We start from the raw sequence: 27,082 nt of genomic DNA, 5'->3' as shown, positions 1-27,082 counted from the left end.
CTGTATTTTAACCCGAGCCCCACCCGCCCCACCCCCCGCCCCACAGGCACTGGGTGCAGTCCATCCCACAGAGGCAGAATGGTGGATGCTGGGGGCATGGAATCTGGAGCCAGGCAGCTGCTGGGGGCAGAGGGGGTGCTCCCAGGGAAGCCCCACTACAGAGTGAGGGCCCAGAAAACAGGGTGACCTCCTGAGCTCCCAAGAGGTGGGCAGCATTGAAACAGAGCTACCATCCACCAGTCCTTCCTGGGCTACTCCCCACCTGTCCTCTGCTCAGCATTCTGTCTGTGGGCCTCATCTCGCTGCCAAGAGGAACCCAAGTCCTCACCAAGGCCCTTGCAGGACCCTGCAGCACCTAGTCCTTATTACCTCCCGGGCCTCATCTACTCCCAGTCTGAGTGCAGCCCTGGCCTCCGCCCTTCCTTAAGCGTACCAAGCACACTCCCACCTCGGGCCTCCGCACCTGCCGTTCCCTCTGGAAGGCAGCCCCCCACGGCTTCACAAATCTAGCTCTTCGCAGATTTGGGTAGTGTCTAAATTCACAGTCACCATCACATAAACCCCTTTACTTCTTTCCCTGCTTTTGTCAACCTGTGAAACAGGCGCCGTGGGGACTTGGTTTGTTCACGCAGCACGGTCCTGGCAGATGGTATTCCGGTGAGCTTTCTGCGTGCCGGGCATCCCTGCGTCCTGGGGACCGGTGGGGCACAGGGCGTGGCCCCCACTGCGGACCTCCACGCAAGTGAGGGCTCTGGAGGAGGCACTTTGGGGTCGGGGGAGGAATGGAGGACAGGCAGTCGGGGATGTGAGCCGGGCCCCCCAGGGTTCCAGCTGGCTGGGGGAGAGGACTGGCTGAAAGCAAGACTCCTGACCCTCCACCTCAGCACTTTAACCCCCTGCCAGGCCTGTGTGTGCGGGACGCGGTGCCCGATCCCGACTGTGGCCTCAGCAGGGGAAGCCTCCCCCCCTCCAGGGAGCCTGCTCTGGTCACTCAGAGGTGGTTAGTGCGATTCCTGTGCCTCTCCCTCGGCATGGGTCTTATCAGGCCTGGCCATAATTTCCTGATGAGGCAGCTGCCCCCACCGTCCCGACTGGGAGTTCCTCTGGGGGTGGGGACAGGGCACCAAACCTTGTTCTGAGGGGTGCCCAGCAGCGGGTCCGGCCCAGAGGACATGCTTGGGGTGGGTGCCGGGGGCCCCAGCCCTCAGATGTGGGGGAGCAGAGGCAGATGTGGGGTGTGGTGAGTTACCTCCCCCCCCCCCCCCGTCTTGTTCCCTGGCTCCTTTGGGGGCAAACTGAAGGCAGTGAGTCTGTTCCAGGGACTGAACAAATGTTGGAACTATAGACCACAGGTCACTTCCTTCCTTGGGCCCCAATCCCTGCTCCACAGGCCCTTCAAATGCCTGCTTCAGCCACTTCTCTCTGGCGTGACCTGGGATAAATCACTTTGCTTTCCTGTGCTTTTGTTTCCTTCTCTGTAAAATGGGATGATAATGGAACCCACCCCCTGGAGCTTCTGAAAGCAGACCTGCCTGTTGCCCAAGTACACTGGAGTCCCCCAGACTCACCCAGTTCACTATGAGCTGGATCTCCCCCCTTGGTCTGGCCCCTTTGCCTTATGTCCCCTCTCAGGGGAACAGGAAAGGGATGAGAGATGCTTCTGGAAAAGCCACATGGATCAAGTCAGCTTCCCCCCTTCCCTGGCAAGCAAGAGCCCCCCGGAGCCCCAGAAAGGGAGACCCCCAGATAAAACAGTCCTGCTTAGAGACAGAGTCCCTATCATCTGCTCTCCCCTTCTCCACTCTTGGACCATCAGAGGCCCCAAGGAGGCCCTATAGTGTAGGCGATTAGCCAGAGATGCTGAGACAGGGCCTGGGGACCTGTCTAAAGCCCCACCTGCAGTGAGCTCCCCTTCATGCCCATAAGGGTCCCCCCACATGTCAGACTCACAGTGACATAGTCACAAAGCCCCCTCTCCCTACACACAGAATCACAGCAACAGGGACACAAAGCTCCTTTCAGATGCTAGAGCAACCTCCCCCTGACAAACACCCAGAGATAGAGACCCCCCATACAAAGAGAGACAGCCCCCCAACAAACAGAACCAGCCTGGGATCTCCCCGACACTTACTCGAGCCCCTCCTGAGATGCGGGTGCCCTGGTTCGCGCAGAGTGGCCGAGTGTGGCTGAACCGTCTGTGAGGACAGGCGTGAACTTCCACTCCAAGGCCCGCCCACGGGGGGGGGCACACCCAAGTTTGGGGGGGCCATGGCTTAGGAGGGACCACTCCTGGAAGTGCCACACGCCTCACACCCACTCGTGGGCATGACTGAACAGATGAACCAAGGAGCCAGTCTGCCGGCACCCTTACCAGCTGATCTGGCCCCCCCCACAGGGTGACAAGTCACCCCACCCGGCACCACCCAGGACAGAGCCTTACAGGGGCAGGAATGGAGGGAGCCAGTGCCCCCCACCCTTACTGGCCCGGCCGCATGCTAACGCCTCCCAGGCTTTCTGCCCTGCAGCCCTGTACTCAAGCTGCGCCCTCCCCGCATGCACCCGTTCCCAGCCGAAACCTTTGGCTCTCGCGCTGGCAGATTAGGAGCAACAACTATCTGGACCCTGGAGCTGAGCCGCTGCGAAGAGTCAGCGGACGTCACAGGCAGTTCAGCAAACCACCTTCAATCATTTAACCTATGTCCGCCTGGCTGGCCAGGGACATTCTTGCGGACGGAAGTGGCCTCTTAGTCTGGGAGTGCTCGGCAGGCACCCAGCAAGCCCAGAGATGGTCCCGAGCAAGCGGGGTCAGGACACAGCCAGAACCACCCCCCACCCCCGCCTGTCCCGTCGCCCGCTGCAAGCCAGCTGCGGCCAGCCCACACCTTGAGCGACCACATCCTGCTCCCGGAGTCCCCCCACCCCCCGCCCGGAATCGCCCCTGCCCCCACGTGGCCGCAGAGCCCCAAGGCCCATGCATCCCCCACCCTTGCCCCAGGCTACGTGGTCAAGACAGAAGGGGAAGCCGTGGCTCAGAGGTCACACCGCGTGTCCAGGTGTGCCCAAGCGTCAAAGCAGGCACTGCCCGCCTGGGCCCTCCCGCCACACGGGAGGGTGCGCTATGTGGACTTGGACACCCCCGCCCCCCCCCCCCGAACACTGATGGGCCACCGGAGTCTGCAGGTGACCACCGTGTGTGTCCCCAGGCCCCAGGGGCTTGGATGAAGTGCCCACCGGGGGCCCTGCTGTGAAGCCAGAGCAGCCGGGGCAGCGCCTCGTCCCAGCAGCGCGGGCTTCAGCTGCGGCCGCCGCGCCAGCCGAGGGTGGAAAGTGCTGTGGTTGAGAACTAACAGCCTCTGTCGGCGGCCGAGAGGGGGCTCATCACCACCGGGACCCACCGCCTGCCTTCGAAGAATGCTGATTCAGAAGAGGTGGAAGCGACCGTCCCTGGGGCGCGGGGGGCTGCAGGGGCGCCAGGAAGGACGGAGACAGGGCAAGAGCAAGACCCTGGCCACAGCTCAGCCACCACGGGGTGCCGGGGTGTCCCGCCCTTCGGCGCTCAGCCGGGCCTACCGGCTGTCCTTACCCCAAGCCCATGTTCAGTGAGCGCTCACAGTGTGATGCGTCTTCACACACAGCTTCTCACGGACATCAAAAAACAACAGGAAATCACACCAGCCATAGAGAATAAAAACCGGATGGATTAAATAATTAGAAGTGAAAAATAAAACCAAGACAAAACTGGAATAGAACCTAAGTGATTATCTGATCCAGGGTGGGAGGGGCCTGAAGCAGAAAAAGCAAAGAACAAAACCGTAAGGGAAAAGATCACTGTATTTTTTTTTTAAGATTTTTATTTATTTATTTGACAGAGAGATAGCGAGAGCAGGAACACAAGCAGGGGGAGTGGGAGAGGGAGAAGCAGGCTTCCCGCCGAGCAGGGAGCCCGATGTGGGACTCGATCCCAGGACCCTGGGATCACGACCCGAGCCGAAGGCAGACACCTAACGACTGAGCCACCCAGGCACCCAAGATCACTGTATTTTATTGCCCAGACTTAAAAACCTCCAGAGATGAAGAACCTCATGATAGAAATAGAAAAGTCAAATGACGAACTAGGACAATATTAGCAACATGTGACAGAGAGCTAATATCCATGTAAAGAGCTCTTGCAAATCAACAAGAAAAAAGGCAGACAGTGCTATAAATGGCCTGTAAGTCACAAAAATGTATAGGACCAAGAAATGGAAGAGAAATGGCCCAAATCCATAGGGACAGAAAGTAGACTGGTGGTTGCCAGGGACTGGGGAGGCAGGTGGGGACAGGAATTGGGACTGACTGCTAATAGGTACAGGGTTTCTTCCTGGGGTGATGGAAATGTTCTGGAATTAGTAGTGATGGTTGCGCACACAGTGAATATACTAAAAGCCAATGAACTGCATTTTCCCGTGGTGAAATGTTACGTCATGTGAATTATAAATACTCAATGGTTTTTAAAGAGAGAAATGGTCAGTTCCACTGCGATCAGAAAGGGCAAGATAACCACTCCATCTAGAAGTTGGCAGAGGTTTTTAAAATAATAGCCAGTGCTGGCACCTCTGGTGATGAGAAAATAAGTGGGTATAACCTTTCTGGAAGGCTATTTGTAAAGGATCTACCAGAAGCATTAGAAATGGCTAGTTAAGCACGTGAGAAAAATGCTCAGCATCATTAGCCATCAGGGAAATGCAAATCAAAACCATATGAGCTAGCTCTTCACACCCACTAGGATGATTACAATCAAAAAGATAGATGACAAGAGTTGGCGAGGACGTGGAGAAGTTGGAGCCCTCACATGCTGCCGGTGGGAACATAAAACGGTGCAGCGGCCACAGAAAACAGTCTGGCAATAAAATGTTAAACTGAGAATTACCATATAACCCCGCAGCTCCACTCTTAGATACACACCCAAGAGAAAGGAAAACACGGATGTCCACACAGAAAGTCACACACGAGTGTTCACAGCAGCCCTGTCTGTACGCACGATCGCTGGGCCGCATGCCGGGAAGTGGGAGCGACGTCAGTCCACACGATGGACTATGACGAGTGAGGCGCTGACACCTGCCATGACACGGGTGAACCTTGAAGACATGATGCCAAGTGCAAGGTGCCGGTCCTAAAAGACTGGCAAATTCTCTGATGCTACTTCTGTAAAAAGAACCGAATAGGCAAATGCATAGAGACTGAAGGCAAACCCATGGCTGCCCAGGGTTGAGGGAGGGGAGAGGGGGGAGTGGCTGCTAATGGGTGCAAGGTCTCTTTCTGAGATGATGAAAGTGTTCTAAAAGCAGATCACAGTGATCATTGCGCAACTCTGTAAATATAGCAAAAGCCGCTGCTGTACGCTTTAAGTAAGTTCATTTTACATACTTGTAAACTATCTCAATAAAGCTCAGCGGGTGCCTGAGGGGCTCAGTCGGTTAAGGGTCTCCCTCTGGCTCAGGTCATGATCCCAGGGTCCTGGGATGGAGCCCCGTGTCCAAGGGCTCCCTGCTCCGCGGGAAGCCTGCTTCTCCCTCTGCCCCTCCCCCTGCTCGCGCTCTCTCCCTCACTCTCTCTCAAATAAATAAGTGAAAAATCTTTTAAAAAAGAAAAAAATAAAGCTCAGAGAGCAAGAGGGCTGTAGAAGCACTCATAAAGCCTTCAACTCAGCACTTCCCTTTCTAGGAAATTAGCCTAAGGAAATGAGAGATGGGCACCAAGATTTATGTACGAGATGTTTGTCACGCAGCTATCTATTCGAGCAGGAAAGTGAAAATGGCAGAATTAGGAGTCTGGATAATGTTAAATACATCATGGCCTCTCTGTGTAAATGAAATATTGTGTAGCCAGTATAAAAAAGACATTCTGGGGCGCCTGGTGGCTCAGTCGTTAAGCGTCTGCCTTCGGCTCAGGTCATGATCCCGGGGTCCTGGGATCGAGCCCCGCATCGGGCTCCCTGCTCGGTGGGAAGCCTGCTTCTCCCTCTCCCACTCCCCCTGCGTGTGTTCCCTCTCTCGCTGTGTCTCTCTCTGTCAAATAAATAAAATCTTCAAAAAAAAAAAAAAAAAGACATTCTTAGAAGATATTTCAGAAAAATGTCCAAGCCCTGTTAAGTGAAAAAAAGCAGGTCACAAAGCAGAATGAGGAATGTGCGTCTCCCCAGGGCTGGGGGTTTTGTCCTAAGGTGTCTGCCCGTATTTCCCACGCGCCTGGCACACAGAAGGGGCTCCAGACAGAAGTGCAGAACGAAGAATGAGCGAACGCTGAAGGAACTGCAATGTGGGGGAAAAGTTAGAGAGGAAATGCAAGAAGAAAGGTCACAAAGACTTCTACCAAAATGGAAATGCTGGTTCTCTCTGGGCAGGGGGCTCGGAGGCGGTTTTCAGTCACTGCCCTGTAGTTTCTGCCATGAGCTTTATCGACAGAAAACGCAAAACCAAAACCACGAGGAGCTCAAACGTGGAGGCTCTCGGTACATTCGAGGTTCCTAGATTACACGAAGATTTCAGATGAGACCAAGCAGGGCCCCTCGGTGCCGCGCAGTTCCCTGGAGACGGGTTTCTCCCCCGCCTCGGCCAGCGTCGGGACTCAGGTCAGGCAGGTCGTGGGAGGACCCCCCGCATCAGCCCCACGTGAGGGAGGCTCCAGAGGCCAGATGGCGGGTGCTGCTTAATCGTTCCCCATGGACACTGTCACCTACTGGTTCCAGAGGCCGAGAGGTCTGCAGCGTCCATGGCCCGAGGAAAACAGTGGCCTGCTCCCCGGCGCAGAGGGGAGATAGGAAAAAGGGGTGTGGGGCCCCAAAAAGGAAGCTGAGGCGGCCCCTCCTGCCTTGGGGGTAGGAAGCTCCCCTCCTCCCCCCCCTCACCACTGAGGGCCAGCCGCTCAGAGCGCAGAGATCTCTTCTTGAGCATTTTGGTTTCCTTTTCCATTCACAAAGAAGTGGGTGGGGGATTTCCAGCCGCGGCCGCCTCGCCTGCTGGGGCTGTCAGCCGGTGCCCGGGACGGGCTGCCGCGGGGGCCCACCTCTGGGATGTGGCAGCTTCCTACCCAGGAAGCCCCTTCTTCCGCCTTCTCGGGTGGGGACACGTTGTGCCCTTGCTGAGCCGGCTTTTGACTCCAGTTACCCAAAAAATGCCACATACTGACATTCCGTTTTCCAGAATGGGAAACTGAGGCTCAGAAAGGCTAAGCTCTCGGCCCAAAGTCACATGTCAAGGACATGAAAGCCAAGATCTGAACCTAAACCTGTCCCCCAGCCCTTCTCCCCAGCTGCCACACTCATAGCCCAGACCATGGCAATGGTCTTGTCCCAACATCCCGTCCCCCCAAACAAATGAAAACAGAAGGCGCACTTCCAGAAAGCCGGCAAAAGGCCCCGTGGAGCAGGAGGGGCAGGTGAAGCACCCCCAGAGGCACTGGGGGCACAACATGAGAATAAATGAACATCGTTGGCCACCCTCCCCCTGCTGGATTCAGAAGCACTTTCTAGTCTGTGGATTTATAGAATTTGAGCTCAAAGGAAACACACCGATATCATCCGCCCACGGTGTCAGCATAGTCAGGGGTTTCTTCTGAGCGACAAGCTACTCTTCAAAAATGATCTCACACGGAACCCCAGTAAGGGGCCGATGGGGCAGCTGTGTGTGCATTTGGGGCCCCCATGGGAGCCCTGCCCACCACCACCCCTTCCTTCCTTCCCAGAAGGCCCAGATCAAGCCCCTTTGTTGCCCATTTCACAGCTCAGAGAAGGGTGGGGACCCACCCGGGTCACAAAGCAGCCCGGGGCACAGCAAGGACAGGAACCCCGTTCTCACCATGGGGGCCTCCTGCCCCTGGTTACCCTGGGAGAGGGAGGGACTGGGGCGCCACTGGCCTCTAGCGCTCCCATCTGTCTCCCCACGGGGACCCTGGGGCTCTGCCTGGCCCATGAAGCTCTACGAGGCTGTCAGGGAAGGGTAGGTGGCTTCTCCACCTGTCTGGGGGCCAAAACACGGACCCCTGGCCTTGGCAGGCCTGTAGCAGATGCTGTCCCTGGCTCGTCTATCTCCCAGCTGTGTGGCCTTGGGCAAGTCTTTCTACCTCTCTGTGCCTGGTTCCTCATCTGTGAGATGGCTTCATCACCCCCGCCCCCGCCCCCCGGGCTGTGTCAGATCGACAACAACTAATAAAAGTAACGACGATGACCACAGCCGCTGAGCTCTGCTCAACACCCGCGGTGTGCGGGGCGCGCTCCGGAGCTCCGCCGGCAGCAGCTCGGTCAGCCCCACAGCTCCCCGCCGGTGAGGGCCGTCCCGTGGCTATTTCTAGGAAACATTTGAGGAAACTGAGGCACAGTGAGAGAAGGCCAAGTGCCTTTCCCAAGGTCACACCGCTTGGAGGGGGCAGAGGCAGGACTCAAACCCAAGTCTGTCCGAGCCAAAGGAGGCTGCCCCCCTCCCGCCTGGCCGCTTCCTGCCCGGCCCTCCTCCTCTTCCTCCTCTTCCTCCTGCCTCCCAGAGGAAACCACCAGGCCTCCGGCGGACATCCCTTTCTCTCTGCTTCCTCTTTCCCACACTCAGGGGCACGAGCTCCAGGCTCAGGCCCCCGGGGTCCAGGCTGTGGCTCCCTCTGCCTCTCCCGGCCTCAGTTTCCTCACCTGTACAACCGGCGCGTGCCAGTGCCGACCTGAAGGAGGACGGCGAGCAAGCCACAGGCTCCGACGGTGACGCCCTCAGCCCCAGCACGCCCCAGAGAGGCGGCCCGGCCGCCACCCCGGCCGTCAGAGCGCCCGTGGCTGCACGGCCCCGACAGCCGCCCCACCCGCAATCCCGCCGCCTCCTGACAGACGACTGGCCCAGCCGGGGAGCCGAGGGGGCCAAGGCCTGGCGGCCTCTGGTCGAACTGGGTCCCCCAGACTGTCTCCCCGCTGGATGATGGGCTCTGGGAGGGCGGGGCCGGGGCGCTTCCAGGCACCCCAGGAAGGTCTGCTGCCTGGAGGCAGGGGCCTGAGGCTGCCCCTCTGCTGCCCAGTCAGCACACGCTGTATCCGTGGCCTCCGCCACAGGACCAGCCCCACGGGCAGGCGCTGTGAACGTCCCCATTTTACAGATGAGGAAACTGAGGCCCAGAAAGGCTGAGTCACCTGCCCCAGGCCACCCAGCTCAGAAGGAGCAGAGTGGGAACGGCTCTGAACCACACTGTCCAGCTGGCCCACGCCCAGCCACCCCTAGGACCAGCAGCCCAGCTACTCCCAACCAGACCACTTCCTCCTGGGGCTAGCGAGGCCCGTGGTGCATATGGGGGTGCTCAGGGCTATGGGCTGAGGTGTCCCCCACCTCCTTCCCCTACCTCTTCTCCAGGCCAGGCAGCAGAGGCCAAGGGCAGAGCATGCTGGGTGAAGGAGACACTGGCCGGCTCCTCTGTGCCTCAGTGTCTCCAATCTGTAAAAAGGTGGCACTGGACAAGGTGGCCACAGGGAGCCTTTCCCAGTCTGAGAATTCCAAACAGAGGCCCCCCAACCCAGATGAGGCCACGAGTGATAGTAAGTCCTTCTGAAGGCTTACTCGGCCCCAGGTGCAGCCTGACTCCCTGAGGTTCCAATCCCAACCCAGCTACTCAAGAGCTGTGTGACCTCACACAGGTCATCATTCTTCACCTCGTTTCCTCATCTGTGAAATGGGGGCAATCCCCGGAGCTCTGTCATAGGGCCACTGTGAGGGTTCAGTGAAGCCAGGTCAGTAAAGGTCCTCGTATATAACAAACGCCAAATAAATGTTGGCTAAAAGGTTACTTTTCGACCATCGCTACAATTCCATCACCCCCACTGTACAGATGAGAGAAACTGAGGCTCAGCCCCCAGACCTGTTTTGTTGTTGTTGTTGTTGTTGTTGTTTTGAAGATTTTATTTATTTGACAGAGAGACATAGCAAGAGAGGGAACACTAGCAGGGGGAGTGGGAGAGGGAGAAGCAGGCTTCCCGCTGAGCAGGGAGCCCAATGCGGGGCTCGATCCCAGGACCCTGGGATCATGAACTGACCCGAAGGTAGACGCTTAACGACTGAGCCACCCAGGCGCTCCCCCAGACCTGTTTTTAAATATTGGTAACCAATCCAACTTTTTCTTTTTTTAACTGCCGAGTAGGATGGCACATCTCCGGCCTGGCCTGGCTGGGTGCTGACACTCTGCAGGCCTGGGCTCGAGGGAGCCAGTCGAAGAGTGTGGCCAGGGGCTTGGAGGTGGGAACCCCTTGCAACTGGGGTTCCAATCTCCTCGGGTGCATGACCCTGAGTGAGTCCGTTTGCCTCTCCCAGCCTCAGTTTCTTCCCTGTCAAATGGGCCAGTGGCCTCGAACCTCATGGGTAAGGACTTTAGGTCAAGTGTGTAGGGCAATGGCTGGCGCACAGTAGGTGCCCATTCAAGCTAGTAAATATGCCGTCCCCCATTCTAGCCCAACTCTGGGACTCAGACATGTCTGAGGAGGGGGAGTTGCCACCGGACGAGTGGAGACAGAGACCAAAGGGTCTCGTAGGAGAAGAATCATGCCACTACTCATACTGTGAGAACCCCAAGTCCTCCCTGGGGCCACAAGGCCCCCACCTAATCCAGCCCTAGCACCTTTCCAATCTTCTCTCTGCTTGTTCCCTCCATCCAGCCCCTGGCCACTTGTTTATTCCTCAAAGTCTCCTGGTTCATGGCCACCCCAGGGCCTTTGCACTTGCCATTTCATTGACCTGGGACTCCTTTACCCAGATCTTTCAGGATTGGCACCTTTTCTCATCTCAGACATCACTTCCTGCCAAGGGGCCTTTGAGGACCACCCCCCAATGCCCAGCCTCCTCCTGAAGGCCAGCACCCAGAAGGGAGGCCCATCTCTTGCCCACCTGCAGGGATGCCACTGAAAGCAGAGAAGGCCATGACCACCCATCTTCGGACACTGGAAATAGCCCCAGGTGTCTCCTCTGACCACCCTCCAGCTCCCCAGCCAGCAGCCTGGCTCTAGCCTTCACTTACACCCCCATTAGCAAGGACTCCCCTTATAGCCCTCATCATGAGCTTGAGTGGCTGCTTTCACCCCTGCTTGCAGATGAACAGAATGAGGCCGAGTGGGGAAGACCAGCCAGGGTCATATAGCTGGTCAGAGGCAGAGGTGAGTCTTGGGGACCCATGAGCCCCTGGCTCCCTGGCCTCAGTTTCTGGATGGCATTTGCTTGGCTGAGGCCCAAGGAACATGTCTCTGGGCAGCTTCCCTGTCTCAGCTCTTGTCTCCAAACCTCTGCCTACTCTGGGCAGCAGGACCTTCTCCAGGTTTCAAGTGCCATAGCGTGGGTGTGAATCCAGAGCTCAGGCCTTTACCCACCACCTACTGGTTGTCGAACCTGCAACCTTCCTTTGCCTTCTGTGTAAAGCTGCTCCTCTAAACAACTCCAGGGCCAGAGGTCCAGACTGCCCACCTGGCAGGCACACTCAATCAAGACTTATAGTCTCAGTATCCTCAGCCCGGAGACTGGATGCTCCAGGTCATTCCAGGAAACATTCAGGAACAGCCCCTAGACTGTTCCAGACACAATGGGGAGCTGCTGGAGGCTGGTGGAGCTGGGCTGCTCTGCCCAGCCATACTTGGGGGGGGGCTGGGAGAGGCCCTACCAGGCTGCTCACTCTGTGGGAGGACACCCCAGGTCTTGGAGCAACCACCAAGCCTAGGACAGAGCCCCAGGGTCCCAGCTGCCCTCCCCCAGGCCTCGACTTCACAGGGGCCAAAACACCACTTCTGAGTCCTCAGGGCTCCAACGGGGGCCCCACCATTGGGGCTCCTGAAGAACAGGAGCCCTGGCGGTGCCTCCCAGTTGGGCACTGAGGACCCAGACCAGCACTGCGAATAAATCCGTGTTCTCGACCCCAAAGTCATTACCGTGACAACAAGGAGCAGTAACACCGAGCGCTCCCCGGGCCAGGGGCTATCCCAGTTAGCGCAACAGCGCCAGAAGGCGAGAACTCTGTACAAGCCCCCTTGTACAGAGGAGGACGCTGAGGCTCAGAGAGGTGATGTCCCTTGCCTACGGCCCCAGAACTGGGGAAAATACTAATTCATTATTTAAACTCAGGTCCACTTGACTCCTGACACCTGGTTTTCCAAGATGGTTTATTTTAAAAGCAGAAGTTTTTTTTTTAACTTATTTTTTATTTGTATTTTTTAAGTATTTACTTAGTAATCTCTACCCCCAGCATGGGGCTCAAACTCACGGCCCTGAGGGTCAAGCGTCGCACGCTCCTCTGACTGAGCCAGCCAGGCACCCCAGAAGCTGTTTTTAAAGTGAAGTTTTATAGGGACCCCATGCTGTCACACAGATAAGACCATGTGTTTGGAATGTTATTTGCCTTTCATGGTGTCATAACCTCAAGACTTTAAAAATGATGAGAAAACAGTTTTTATCTGCACTTGCATTTTCCAACAGCTTCCCGTTGTGTTTGGAATAAAATGCTAACTCTTCACAGGACCCTCTAACCACACATACTCCCCATGCTCCATCTTCCCTCTCTGTGCTCCCACCACCCCAGCCTCTTCTGCTATATTCTTCAAAACACACAGAATGCCCATCTCAGGACCTTTGCCTGTGCTGTTCCCTCTGCCTAAAACACTGAGAGATTCTTTTTTTGTTTTGAAGATTTAATTTTTAAGTCACCTCTGCACCCAAAGTGGGGCTTGAACTCACAACCCCGAGATCAAGAGTCACATGCTCTACCGACTGAGTCAGCCAGGCACCCTGACACTGAGAGATTCTTCACTCAGGATTAAGACTGTGGTCCAAAAGTCACCAGCTCAAGGCTCACTATGAAACTTTGGCAATTAGCACAGTGTGGTGTTGGCCTAAGGACAGACACATGGGCCAAGGGGACAGAAGGGAGAGTCTTCCAGAAGCACACCAGTGGACACTGGATTTAGGATAAAAGCAGCATTGCAATCTGATAGAGAAGAAATGGTCACATCAGCAAATCGTGCTGGAACAACTGGAAGAATTATGACCCCTACCTCACACCATACATAAAAACTAATTCGAGATGGATCTTGGTCCAAAATGTGAAGGCCCAAAAATAAAGCTTCCAGAAGAAAAGACAAGAAAGATCTTCATGAAACTGGGTAGGCAAAGTTTTCTTAAACTGGACACAAAAAGCAGTAACTATAAAGGAAAGCAACTGATAACCTGGACTTAAAATTAAGAACTTCTGTTCATGAAAAGATTCCATTAAAGAAGAAAAAAGGCAACCCACGGAGTTGGAGATGATATTTACAATCCAGCATATATAAAAACTCCTATAAGAACAGAAAACTCAATAAAAATAACAAGCACATCACAAAAGCGTTAATTCCAGTGGCCAATAAACAAATGAAAAGGTGCTTTACCTCATGAGTCATCAGGGAAATGCAAATTAAAGCCGCAGTGAGAAACCAGTACACATCCACTAGCAGGGGTGAAATGGAAAAAGACTCTCATACACTGCTGGTGGGGACATAAGATCATGCAGCCACTTTGGAAAAAATATAGAAGGTTCTTATAAATATGCACTTACCATATGACCTAGCAAGGCCTCTAGGAATCTCCCTGAGACAAATGGACGCACATGTCCACACAAAGAACTATACCCAAATTTCATAACAGCATTATTCATAAGAGTCCCAAAGTAGAAACAATCCAAATATCCATCAACAGGCGGATGGATACGCTACTTGCGGTCCATCCATACAAACCAGCTACTGATGCACATGAGAGCATGAACAAGTCCCTACGACATTCTGCTGAGCAAAAGCAACATGCTGCGTGATTCCATTTGTATGAAGTTCAAGAACAGAGAAACGTAATCCGTGGAGTAGGAGTCAGTGGGAGGAGGGGGTGGCTGGGGCTACTGACATGGAGGAGGCGGGAGGGAGCCCCCTGGGTGCTGGGTCACTTGGGCGTGTGCAAACATAGCAATACTTGTGACGCTTCCGAATCACACACCCACTGCTGTGTATGCGTGGGACACGGTGCTGAAGTTTAAAGGTTACTTCACACAAGAGGATTCTTTGGCAACACCCTATCCCAACCACCAAATTGGGGCCCCTCAGTGATACTCCCAGAAGCCCCATTGCTCTTCCTTTAGAACAGCGTGTAGAATTTATAATTCCATGTTCAGTTGTAGGTTTATTCCTCAGTAGCTCCCACTAAGATGCCAGGTCCCCAGCATCAGCATCTATCTGGACACTGTAGGTGCTCAATAAATATCTGTTAAGTGAATGAATAACTAAGTCTCTTCCATTCAGACTGTGACCCTCCCCGGGCCAGGATCACATCTGCTTTGCTCACTCTCTAGCAGCATAACAGAACGAGAAAGGAATTAAATGAAAGCCACACGGTCCCAGCAACTTGATACACCTGAGTCAAAGATAGAGCTTGTCAGGTGTTTGGAACACCTTGACCCTCCAGCCTCATCTGCAGAGCTGAATTAAGTTGTCAAAAAAGGAACACACAGAATTTTTAACACTTGAAAATGGACATCCACAAATCATGAGACATGCAAAGGAATCAAAATGACAGTTTTGAACCCTCTAGAAAAACCCATGACCCCTATTTGTCGTGGTCCATCTGGGTCAGGGTTGTCAAGGACCTGGACCGCCCTGTCACAGCCCACATGATGCCCATATACGGTGTCTCTGGACTTTCTACACAATCCCTGGCGGGTACTCCTCAAAACTGTCATGGGAAACAAGGAAAGCCTGAGAACCTGTCAAAGCCATTAAGCCCCTAAAGAGACATGACAGCCGAATCTAATATGGTACATGCTGGAACAGAAAAGCAGTATTAGGGGAAACCAGCAAAATCCAAAGACCACGCGGAGTGTCCTTAACACTCGTGGCCAGCGCTGGTGCCTGGGTTATGCCAATGCACGCAGTAACGAAAGATGCTCACATGGCAAGGCTGCGTGTGGCGTGCGAGGGACCCCTGGGCCATCTCGGCAACCTCTCCGCAAACCTAAATGGCCTAAAAGAAACTCTTCACTTTTTAAAAGGCACGCTTTCCTCCGGGTGCTGTGCGGCCGCCCGCAGGGCTGTCGCGCGGGGAGCTTACCTTGGGCGGGTCGAAGAGCTCCAGCACGCGGTCCGCGCCGCCGTCGGGGCCCCGGGCGCGCCGCAGCGCCAGCCGCCCCCGCTGCCAGCGCGCCCCGCTGTCCATGGACGCCTCGTCCGCCAGGCTGTAGCGCAGCGCCGCCTCCTTGAGGGCCTCGGGCGGCGGCTCACGCGCCAGGCTCCAGGGCAGGAGCTTCCTGGCCAGGCCGGCCCGGGCCGGGCCCTCGCCCGCCTCCCCCGCGGCCCCGGGGGCGGCGGGCAGCTCCCCGGCGGAGCCGCGGCGCAGGATGTGGCGGAGGCTGTGGCGCAGGTGCTGGAAGGTGCAGGCGGCGGACGGCCGCGGCGGGGCCAGCTCCTCCGAGCTGCGGGCCTTGGGCAGCGCGGGGGCGGCGGGACCCGGGCCCGACTCGGCCGGGGCCGCCTCGGCTTTGGCCGGGGGCCCGCGGCCCGTGTCCCGGTAGTCGCGAGCGGGCGGCGCGGCCCGGGACCCCGGCGGCCCGGGCGCCCAGCCCTCGCGCACCTCGCGGCAGAAGTAGCGCTGGAAGAGGTCGGTGAACTGCAGCGACACGAGCTCGGCGCGCAGCGGCGCGTGGTGCGGGTGCTCGCGCGCGAAGACCCAGTACTGCCGGGCCAGCTCCCGGGCCGCGGCCACAGCGTGCAGCTCGCAGAATTCGCTCCAGCCCCGCGGGGACGGCGACGACGCTGCCGACGGGGACGGGGAGGACGCGGAGGAGGCCGAGGAGGGCTGCAGGGTGGGTCCGTTCATGGCGGAGACCGAGGTGGGGCGGCCAGGCTGAAAGACACGGTGGGGTGGGCGACAAAGGAGTGAGCAGGCAGGTGAGCAAACGACTACTTAAACTCGTCACCGCAAGACAGGTTATGCACCAGGCACAACGTCAGAAATCGGACGTGACCGATAATACCCGGTGCTGGTGAAGGTGCAGCGAAATGGTCGCTCCCCGACAACGCTGCCAGCACTGTTAACTGATACGGCCTTTTTGGAGGGCAACTTGGCAGGATCCATTTCAGACCCAGGAATGCCACTCTCAAGTATTCAAGAGAATGCTTGCTTGCAATGTGCAGAGAGGCAGGTACAAGACAATCCCCTGCTAGATGTTTTCCGCTTCGATGTGTATACAACTTAAATGCCCATCAGAGGCAGGTAAAGCAAACGGTGGTACATCTGCAGACTGGAATATTCTGCAGCAGTAGAAAAGGTAGAGGAAGGTCTGCGCTACCACCCCAGGGAGATCCTCAAGGCAAACCGTGGAACAGTGCAGACTGTGATCCCATTTACGTGCACACACACAAAACCAAATTACCAATTTTTATGTGCGTGTAAATGTGTTTAAGTGGTGGGCAAGAAGGTGTGGCTGGAGCAAAGCCGCCAGAAACAGTGGTGACCTCTGGGGCAGAACCAGATTGGGGATAACAGTAACCAAGGAATACTGCTGCTACTTGCCTCTAGAAAATATGGTAAAGAACACAGAGCCTGTGTTCAAATGCCAGCACCGCCCCTTACTAGTTATGTGACTTTGGGTGAGTTACTGACTTCTCTCTGCCTTAGTTTCCCCATCTGTAAAATGGAGAACACAATTGGAGCTGCCTTATAGGAGTGCTATGAGGATTAACTGAGTTAATAAATATAAACGTGTTAGAACTTAGGAAAAGCGGGCGCCTGGGTGGCTCAGTTGGTTAAGTGACTGCCTTCAGCTCAGGTCATGATCCTGGAGTCCCGGGATCGAGTCCCACATCGGGCTCCCTGCTTGGCAGCGAGTCTGCTTCTCCCTCTGACCCTCCTCCCTCTCATGCTCTCTGTCTCTCATTCTCTCTCTCTCAAATAAATAAATAAAATCTTTAAAAAAAAAAAAAAGAACTTAGGAAAAGCCTACTAAAGGCTGGCTGTTACTATTTAAATATTAAATGAGAGTGTATCATTGGTGAAAATACAAAACAATGAATAAAAAGGAATCAATTAACAAGACTCGCAAAGGAGTGCAAAGGTATTTCCCGCTCCAATGTGGGGGGAATGTCAGGACAGGCAGACCCTTGCCTACCCATCGCACCTGGGGTTCCCTCTCCTCCCACCCCTATGGCTCCTTCTTTGGCACCCCACAATCAAAATGGCAGAAGCCCCCTACCCTCTGCTGTCCGAGGTGCTGAACCCTGGACCTCTCTAGTTAAGTTACAATCAATAATACCGTCCTTCCTTCCACCTAAGCCTGTCTGGGCCTGGGCCCCTTTTGGGGCCCCGTAATGATCGCTGCTCATTCCACCACCATGCACCCCAATAAAAAACTATTACTGAGGGCCTACTCTGTGCCAGGCACTGTGCTAGGCCCTGGGGGATACAGCAGTGAACCAGACACAAATCCCTCCTGGGGCTACACTATTCACGTATGTAGAGGCTGTGTGACCTCTGACACCTGACTGGACATCTCTAAACCCCAGTTTCCTTATCTGTCAAATGCGGAGCACCATCATATCCAGCTCATTAAACGGTTACAAGGAGTCCCTGAGAGGCACTCAGGGTGGAGACCTGGACCTGGAAACTGAGGTTCTTTCTCCCACACACCACTGCCCAGGCACCTTCTATTTGTGTGACCCTGTGCAGGGTCAGGGCGGGGCAGACCTGTAGGGCAGCTGCAAGGACAGTACCCTCTCCAGGCCATGGTGGCGACCCTGCAGTGACTGCAGGACACCCCAGACAGTGCAGAGTAAGTGTCTGCGTCAGCGAGGAAGGTGGAAACCTAGTCACAGTAAGCGCTTGGCACACAGTAGTCAATAAAAGCTGCCAGGCAGAAAGGAAGGGAGAGGAGCCACATGTGCCCTTGATCACCGCCCTCGGCCAAGAAAACCACCCTGCACCTGTGAAGGTGCGTGCGTGCGTGTGTGGGGGGTGTTATCTGCATGTGTGTGTGATTTGTCCTTAGTTAACCCCATGGCCACGCCACACCCCCACCTCCACACAGGTGAGGCAAGCACTGTTCTCACAGGTTAGGGGGCCCAGAAAGCTCTCGGATTCCTGACCCAAGCTCCTGCCCACCTGTGAGACCCTGTGTGATCTGCCGCCACTCGTGCTAGCTGCAGCCTCTGGGCCTTGCCTTCGGTGTTCCCTCTGCCCTGCCCGCTCTCGGTCGGCTTCCAACTTCACACACGAGAAGCCTTCCATGAGCCCACCAACCGAGTCAAGTACTGAACTTGTCCTTCAGCACACTGGTCACAGTTAACGTTCAATAGCTAGGATTACTTAGGGAAGCCTGGCTGGCTCAGTCAGTTAAGCGTCCGACTCTTGATTTCAGCTCAGATCATGATCTCGGGGTTGTGAGATCGAGCCCCCCCCCCCCCATCGAGTCTGCTTGAGATTCTCTCCCTCTGCCCCTCCCCCCATATGCGCTCACTCCCTCTCTCTAAAATAAATAAATCTTTTTTAAAAAATAGCTGTGATTTTTATTTTTTTTATTTTTAAAGATTTTATTTATTTATTTGTCAGAGAGAGACACAGCGAGAGAGGGAACACAAGCAGGGGGAGTGGGAGAGGGAGAAGCAGGCTTCCCGCCGAGCAGGGAGCCCGATGCGGCGCTTGATCCCAGGACCCTGGGGTCACGACCTGAGCCGAAGGCAGACGCTTAACGACTGAGCCACCCAGGAGCCCAGCTGTGATTTTTAAAGTAGTGGCTATCTCCCACCAGACTGTGAGCTTCACAGTCTGCTCCCTGCACCAGCCCCAGTTCCTAGCACGCAGCAAGAGTTCAATAAATGCCCACTGAATGAATGAATGGATGGATGGATGCAGGAGGTCAGCTGCATCTGCACCCTCTGGCTCCTCTGGCAGACGACGCATGGTGGCCAGCACCCACCTACAACCACTTCTCACTGGGCCAACGCACCTCATGGGCACCCCGGAGTCCCGATGCCCAAGTGCAGGACCCAACCTTGGCAGGAGGCTTCCTAGAACAGTGCGCCGGCTCTGTGCTTCCCCACTGCCCAGGTGATGGCTGGCAGCCCTCCTCACCACACCTCCTACTCCAGTTCCCCCATCAGAAGAACAGCATGTACCAAGCACTTGCTAGACATCAGGCGTTCTTCGAACTGCTTTTGCAAAGCATTAACTCTCCCAGGCTTCATGACAGCCCTAGGAAGTTGGGCCTATAATTGCTCCCATTTTACAGATGGAAAAACTGAAGTACGGGGAGGTCCCATTGCTGGCAATAGAAACCCCCACAGAAGCCACCCCCAAAATGCCTGATCAGTGCCTGAATGCACACCATGAGGAAGATTCACTTTCCTCATGTATAATGAACAAAGGAGTGAGATCCAGAGGAGGGACATAAACTTCTCATTCAGATCCTATGGGAGTCAGGAGGCATTAGCCCCTCTGTCCAGGTCCCTAACGCACCAGGTGGTCAGGAAAACAGCCACAGGGTACAAGTTTAAAAACAATGATTCCACATTTTTATACATTGTAAAATGATCACAGGAGGTCTAGTTTTTATGCTGTATACCTGAAACTAAGGTATGTCCATCATATCTCAATTTTATTTTATTGCTTAAGCTTCAGCACAAGCAGGGGGAGTGGCAGGCAGAGGAAGAGGGAGAAACAGCCTCTCCGCCAAGCAGGGAGCCCGATGCGGGGTTCGATCCCAGGACCCTGAGATCATGGCCTGAGCTGAAGGCAAATGCTTAATCAACTGAGCCACCCAGGCGTCCCAACCATATCTCAATTTTAGAAATACAATTTTAAAAACAAAACTAATAAATGACACTATTTCTGGCTTTCTATATGCCCTGCTCTGTGCTAAACACTTTGCATATATATTCACTAGTTTAATCTCCACTGGAGGGTAGAGAGGAGTCTTATCAATATGTCCATTTTATAGGTAAAAAAGCCAGGGCATGGGAAGAATAGCCTGCCCACAGCCCCACGGCCAGTGAGGCGTAGAGCTGGGATTAGAACTGCTCACTGCCCTGTGCCCTCAACCAGGGCTGTTTGCCCCTGGAAGGCCAAGAGGCCATCTCACTCCTGCTCACCCCCAAGGCCTGGTCAGAAATATTACCTGTATGAATTAATGAACTGCTGGGTTTGAGGCCGGCTGCGGGTGATAGTCATGCTCTTGGAGTTATGCTCCCGACCGACATGGACAAACAGAAGGGCTGTGAGGCTCTGAGAAACCCACTGGGATCTCCCCACCACCCAGATGAGCTCTTGAGTCTGAGCTACCAACCAAACCTGGGATCGCATCCTGCCTCTGCCACTTCTTCACTCTGTGGTGCAGAAGAGGGGACTTGTCTCTCTGAGCCTGTGTGCCCCTCTGTAAAATGGGCCAGTGTTCAGCTCTTGGCATTCACTAGGAGCATTCTGAGGACGGAGGTCTGTGGGGTGCTGGACCCTGGGCTCAACAAACAAGGGGCTGTTGCTATTTTATTACTATTATTGTTAGCAGAGAGGAGCACCCACTCCAGAGAATTTCAGGCCTCAGGTCACAGAAGCCACAGGGGGAGCCTGGCCTTGCGGGCTGGGCCAGCAGGGAGCGTCAAGGGAGCTTGAACAAAAGGCCTTCTCAGGGGAGACGCTGCTCCAGGCAGGAAATCACCAGTCACAGCACTGAGCACTCAGCTGTGGCCCACGTCGGGGAGGGGGCGTGCCTCGGAGGTTTCCTGGCTGGGCGGGCAGCCAGGCGGCAGGAAGGTGGTCCCCTTCTTGGGCCTCAGCCCAGGTGGTAGCCATTTATTGAACACTTACTATATGCTAAGCAATTGATCAGATCACACCAACTGTGGGATTAGGGCCTGAAAAGCTCTTAGCAGAAAGCATTTATTAATCACCTGAGGGTTCCCAGGAACTTCTAAGTTGAGGCTGGGGGATATAAGTAGGGGGGTCTTTGGGGCACTTCTATCGGCCCCCTCCTCCCTCTTCTCCCCTCCCCCCACCTACCAGAGCACTGGAAGCCTGGGTGGCCTAAGGGATGAACGGATTCACAGAGGGGCCTGCACATGTACAGAGTCCCTCCCACCTGATCAGCTTGGGCTTCTGGGGCAGGGAGTTCCCAGCTATGTGTGTGGAGGAGGGGCTCCAGCATTTCCCAAATCCCACAGTGGGGTGAGGGACAAGGATGATGTTATGTGGAACAGGAAGGTCGAATCCTGGCACCCCCCTTCCCCCCAAGTCCCCACAGCAAACACAAGGAGATCGCTGTCTCCATGCCCATCCTAGGGCCCCGGGCCAGAGTGGGGGTGGATCTGCCTCTTGGGACCCCAAGTTCAAAACAACTGTGTCCACCAGAGTGCCTGCTAAGGGCAACCTGGTGAGGGCCTTAAAGCCTTAGCCCAAGCTTGGTGTCCTCTGTTCAAGCATATCCATCCTAAGGGGCCCTAGAGCCTCTACCAAGTCGGAGAGAAATGAGGCACTGAACAGCTGGAAATCCTGACTCTAAGCAGAGAATCTGAGCTGTGGAGCCCACTCTAACCCATGACTCCAGAGACTGGGGCTCCTCAGCCCCTCCTCTATCCAATTACCCTGGGTAACAATGTAACCTGGGGAAGCTAACATTTCCCATTTAATTATCAGGCCCAGGTGTGGAGAAGGCCTTTACCCACCTGTGGAATTCCACCTGCCAAGGCTTGGGGAGGATAGTTTAAATTGTGGTAAATGAAGTTAAAATGAGCCAGTCCAGAGCTTCCATCCTCCCCCAGGTCCACAGCTTCCCCTGGCCCCAACTCACAGATGTTTGGGCAGGAAGTCCCATACCTTCAGAGGGAGACACCTCCTCCAGGGAGGCCTCCAGGTTGACTACAGGCCACAGCAAGCATTTCAACTTTTCCCACCTACAGCACCAACTTCTCCAGCACCCAGACCCTCTGCCCAAGGAAGCCCAGAGAGTTGGGGGGGATTCCAACACACACAGCCTGGCAATCAGCCCACTGCCCTTTCACACCATTCAGGCTGTCTAAACTGTGGAGAAGCCCATGGGAAGTAGGGAGTGAAGGTTCTGAAGTCCTGGGGAGGCTGAGAGGTAGGTTCTGCTCTAGATCACTGGGCAGTCAATGGAGTCCTGATGCACCCTCTCTAGGGTCACCTAGTGCCCAGGGACATTTATCAGGCTGGCACAGTCTGCCAGAACAGGAAATGTCCTCCAGCTTCCTCTGTCCCCATGCCCAGCCTGACACCCCGACCACCTACCCAGCTAGGCTTCAGGAGAAAGCCAGGGACTATCCCCCCAAGAATGGGCAGGACTCGCCAGCCCCAGCCCGCCCCCCCATCCCCACACGTGACTTATTTTCACTGCCCCTGAGTTGAGGAGAGAAGGGTGAGACTCTGCGGGGGGTGGGGGGAGACCCTCAGCGAGCCCTGCACCCTGCAATGGTGCTTTGCCGTGTCAGGAAGGGTGAACCTCTCCCCACACTCCTCGCCTTCTCTGTGAGAGGACACAGAGGGCCAGCTCTCAGAGGGCATATTCTTGCCAAAGGCCCTCTTTTGTGACCCTCTCCCCCAACCACATTTCCAGTGCTCCACCTCCACAAGGCCAGCACCTCCATCAGGCACCCTGTGAGTCAGCTCCCGGTGAGCAGGGCATAGACTTCCTCCCTCCCAAGCCTCCCTGGGGACACATGGGGCAGAGGCAGCCTCCAACCCCCACCAACCGGGGTGGGGGCCCACATCCGGGCAGGCCCCCAGGGGCTCCCGGCCTGGCTCACAAGGAAGCCTGCAGCCTGGCCCCCCTCGCCGACCCCTGACAGGGTGGCGTGGGAGGAAAAATCTTCCAGCCATCTGCTCAGCTGCTGGGTTTCCGGTCGGGGCGGGGCCGGGAGACACCAGGAGGACTTGCTCTCCTGGGGAAGTGCCCCTTGCCCCTACTGGGAAGAAGACTACCAGGTCGAGAAGCCCAGTGGTGGCCAGTGGGACCTTGGAGCCCTGGCTGAGGAATGGTGGCTGCCCAGGGGTCAGGGCCCAAGTGAGCCGGTGTCCCGCTGTGGCCTTTGGACCTGCCCAGTTTCCAAGGGACTGCAGGCCCCCGGAAGCTAGGGAGCTGGGGCGCAGGGCTCCTGGGTCCAATTAGGCCTGACTCAGCGAGTGACCCCAGCTGAGTCACTTCCCCCGGGCAGACTGCCCGCCTCAGTTTCCTCAGGGAGGGCGGGTAGCTGGGAACAGGGTCTGGCTGGGAACAAGAAACTTGTATTACACCTCTGGACTCCAAGGCAGGCTTCGCCCATCTGCCAGATGGAAGCAGCTTCCTGCCCCACCCAGCCAAAGATGCTGAACCCCCGGGGGGCAGGCGGAGGGGGGGCCCTTGGGACCATTTTCCCAGGAAACCTGGCAATTAAGTGCTAGCCCCCTCTGGGGCACTAGTTGAGCCCTGCACACTTATTGAGCACTGACTGCATGCCAGGCATTATGCATGCCTCTTTTCAACACAATCCTATCGTGCAGTCATTAGTACTCCCATGTCATAGAGGAGGATAGTGGAGCTCAGAGGTTAAGGGACAAGGCCAGGGGCCCAGAGCCATAGCAATTACGGCCAACACAGTTCAAGTCCCTACACTGGGCCAGGCTCATACACTCCATATGTATGAGGCTTACACACAGGCTCATATACCCCAGAGAGGCTGGGACTCTTGGTCCCCATTGAGTAGATGAGGTCCAGAGAGGTCAGATAATTTGCCCTAGGCCTCACAGTTAGAACCTGGCAGATCCTGGATTTGGCTCCAAACCCATGTTGCTACCAGGGAGAAGTGGGAATTTAACAGGAGAGGCATCTCATTTAATAATATTAATAATAATATCATCTATTATTGTCAGGTGAGGCCCAGCACTGAGTGGTTTATGTATATCTCCACCCACCCCCCCGCAAACGTGGGGTGCGTCGGACTGGGAGGTCTCTCCAAGTGCCTCCAGCCCTACCCCCTCTGCCCTTGGGGAGGCTCCATCCAGGAGATGGAGGGTGTCCTGGGGTAACACGGCTTGACCAAGATATCCAAGGGCCCCCAAAGGCTGAACTGCTGCAGGGCTACCCTGTGCCTGCTGGACCCAGGCTACCCCCATATCTGGATTGTTCCACAGAACCGATTTGTACTAGAAAGTTCTATCTATCAGGAAGGATCAAGCCCAGGGTTCATAGGAACGGGGGTTGGGAGGATCAGGAAGGAGAACAATCAGAGCTAACATCCACAGCAAATAACAGTCTTATCATTATTGCAACTACCACTGCTGATCAACATGTTCTAAACACTTTGCAAATTCACTCATATGGTTCCAATGATCCTAAGAGTTAGATACTCTTATTACATCCATTTGACAGGTGAGGAAACTGAGAGGGACGGTTAAACAAGGCCTCACAGCAAGGAAGCACCCCCACCTCACCCTGCCTGCATCTTCGCAATTCTTCTCCCAAAGACTCATGACCCCCCAGAGCCGCACAGATGCTGGAGGTGCTCGAGGGATGCTGATGGACAAGCATTCCGCAGCCAGCAAACTCACGCTAATGATGGTAATGATAGAAAATCACCACCACCACCTGTAATTTAACCCTCTCTCTGCCAGGCAGCAGGTGCTTTTCATACACTGGCTCATTAAATCCCTACCACAGACCTGTTATTATCCCATTTCACATGGGGGGAAACTGAGGTTCACAGGTGTCACTTGCCCATGTCCTCAGCTGGACAGAAGCCGTAGGAGCATGGGACCTATGCTGAGCCCCTGCAGGTCCTCAAACCCCAGCAGCTGGTACTTCAGTCCAGCCCCTTCCCAGCTGGCTGGCTCTGTGGTCCACAGGGACTCACACAAGTTCTAGGAATGTTCACCCTTTGGCTCAGAAGGATTTTCCCTCCCAGAGGAGCGTTGTGGGAAAAGGCTCAGAAAAAGTGTATTAAAAACCCTTCCAACTTCCCAAGCGGGCCCTGGCCTCTCATCTGCTGACCCCAACCCGCCCAGGCGGCCTCTGCCTGCTCTCCCCCAATTTGGGCTGGGTCTCCAGCCCCCGCAGCCCCAGGGAGCCTGCAGAGCTGTTTCCGCTCTGACAGCCAGGTCAGTGATGGGAAAGCCAGACATGACTCGCGCCCACAGCCCTGGAGACCCATGTGCCCATTGCCTGGCAGGGGCCCTGCGGCTGGATTATAAACGGGGAGGCAGGATGGGCTGGCTGCCCTAGCTGAGCCTGGCAGCTGGTGGGTGTCAGGGGATGCTCCTCTCCCAGGCGAGGGGCGTGGGGGTCAGATCTCAGCCCCTCCTGCTCCCAAAGCTGGACCTTGGCCCTGCAGACATCGCCTTGCCAGGCCCTCTGCTCCGGAGCCCCCACCCGCAGCCCAATTTCACTTCCTCCCACTCAGTCAGGCCTGGCCATGCCCCTCCCTGGAGGCCTCCAGCTGCAGGCAGTGACCTCCTCACCTACATCATAGTGGCCGGGAATGGGGAAGAGAAACAGGAGAATGAGGAAATTAAAGAAAAAAAAAAAAAAGCAGGACAGGCAGGCAGACCCCCCCTCCCCAGTTCCTCAAATGCAGTCCCCATCATCCCAAAAGCCCCCATAGTCAGAGGGAGGGAAGGGAGGGGATTTCTCCACCAAGCATTAAAGGCCTCTGACATTGCCCTCCCAGCCATGCTGACCTATAAGGCAATACCACTCCCATCCCCCCTTATTTTTGGATGGGAGGATTCACCTGGGCTCCAGGTCTGGGGTGTGAGGGCACCAGCTCAAAGAGAACTGTGCTCTGGGACCCTTGAACCCTTGTGAAACCCCAAACTCAGTGACTTGGGGGCACCTGGCCTGGCCCACCGCTGAGGTGTGGGGTGTGGAGAGGGGCTTCTAGAATCCAGAGATAACACTCATAGCCACATGGCTTGGGCTGGGAGAGTGGGGAGGGACAGGTGGCCCCACTCCCAGAGGGCTCTTCCAACCTCACAGCCTCCGTTTGACTACTTTCACTTTCAAAGTACCCCAAGCGCTTGACCCTGGACCCCTCCTCACCACGCACAAGTTGAGGGGGACTGCTGCCCTGACTGACTGGTCTACTTTAAGGGGCATTAACTGCGGGCATTAACCATACCCTATCAGCGCCTTCCCCACGGCCTCCCCTATTACATCCCCAACACGTGTGTGGGTGGGGGTGTCGGCTGGGAGGGTGTCGCAGGAGCTGGAGAAGGGCCGCCCCTGAACACCCCATCCGGGTCAGGGGCAGGACAGTATTTCAGGCTGTTGTGGGAGTGCGCAGACACCGGGCAGAACCGGACAGGGGGCCTCCTCTTCCCCCATTAGAGCCCTCCCAGCCCCGGAGGAGGGAGCACCGGGAACGGCGGGCTTACCTGAAAGAGAGGGGGTCCGGGCCCGGCCTGCCCATGGCGTCGCGCGCCCCCGGCCCCCCGAAATCCCGAGGGGGCGGGCGGGCCCCCGCCCCGGGCGCGTTCTCTCCCACGCGCCGGCTCCTGGCTCGCGGCTCGCTCGAGCGGGGCTCAGGCAGGAAACCCGGGCTCGGAAAATGGCCAGCACCTCATCATTTCCGCCGCCAGCGCTTGACAGTTGCGGGAGGATGCGCCCCTGGGCCGCCGCCGGGGAAACTTTGCTGCTGCTGCCGCCGCCGTCGCCACCACGGGCCGCGACAGTCCGGGCGGGCGGCCGGGCGGAGGCGGTGGCCCGAGCCCATGCCGCCTCGCGCCGTTATGTAAAGAGGAACCGGCTGTGCGAGCGGAGCCCGACGGGGGAGGGCGGCCACGACAGGGGCGGGGCCAGTATGGGCGGGGCCGCGGGAGACCACGCCCCTGTCCGCCCGCGAACCACACGGCCGGCGGGGACTGCTTCGGGGGCGGGGCCTAACCTGGCCCCGCCCATCAATCCTGCTCAGCCGCTGCTCACCGGGTCCTGGGGTCTCAAACGCCGAGCCCGGAGAGAGGCGGGCCCTGCCAAGCCACGCCCACACCTCGCCCACCCGATGTCGCTTCGCGCAGGCTAAAGAAGGGAATGAAAGACCGAGGGGCGGGGAAACCTTGGCCCC

At 56.2% G+C, this 27,082-nt stretch overlaps 1 protein-coding gene across 5 annotated transcripts in view; it reads right to left on the bottom strand.

Annotated features, from left to right (window-relative positions):
* SH2B3 (SH2B adaptor protein 3) overlaps positions 1-26,786 on the bottom strand; it is a 37,446-nt gene extending 10,660 nt beyond the window's left edge. Inside the window, exons 1-2 of one of the 5 annotated variants that reach the window (XM_064578386.1) lie at positions 26,397-26,786; positions 15,102-15,893 (exon numbers count right to left, since the gene is read on the bottom strand). In XM_064578386.1, coding sequence (XP_064434456.1) covers positions 15,102-15,866 — 765 coding nt within the window. In that variant the 5' untranslated portion in view covers positions 15,867-15,893; positions 26,397-26,786. The remainder of the gene's footprint in view (positions 1-15,101; positions 15,894-26,396) is intronic. The other 4 variants (XM_064578384.1, XM_064578385.1, XM_045887658.3 and 1 more) reach the window with 4 other exon arrangements.
* Positions 26,787-27,082: the final 296 nt, after the last annotated feature.

This window comes from Mirounga angustirostris, unplaced genomic scaffold, assembly GCF_029215605.1.
Source record: "Mirounga angustirostris isolate CCGP_5_RB_7025 unplaced genomic scaffold, mMirAng1.0.hap1 SCAF_14, whole genome shotgun sequence".
Lineage (NCBI taxonomy): Eukaryota > Metazoa > Chordata > Mammalia > Carnivora > Phocidae > Mirounga > Mirounga angustirostris.
The sequence above is the reverse complement of the archived record's forward strand: the minus strand, read 5'-3'. Positions and strand labels throughout refer to the sequence as shown.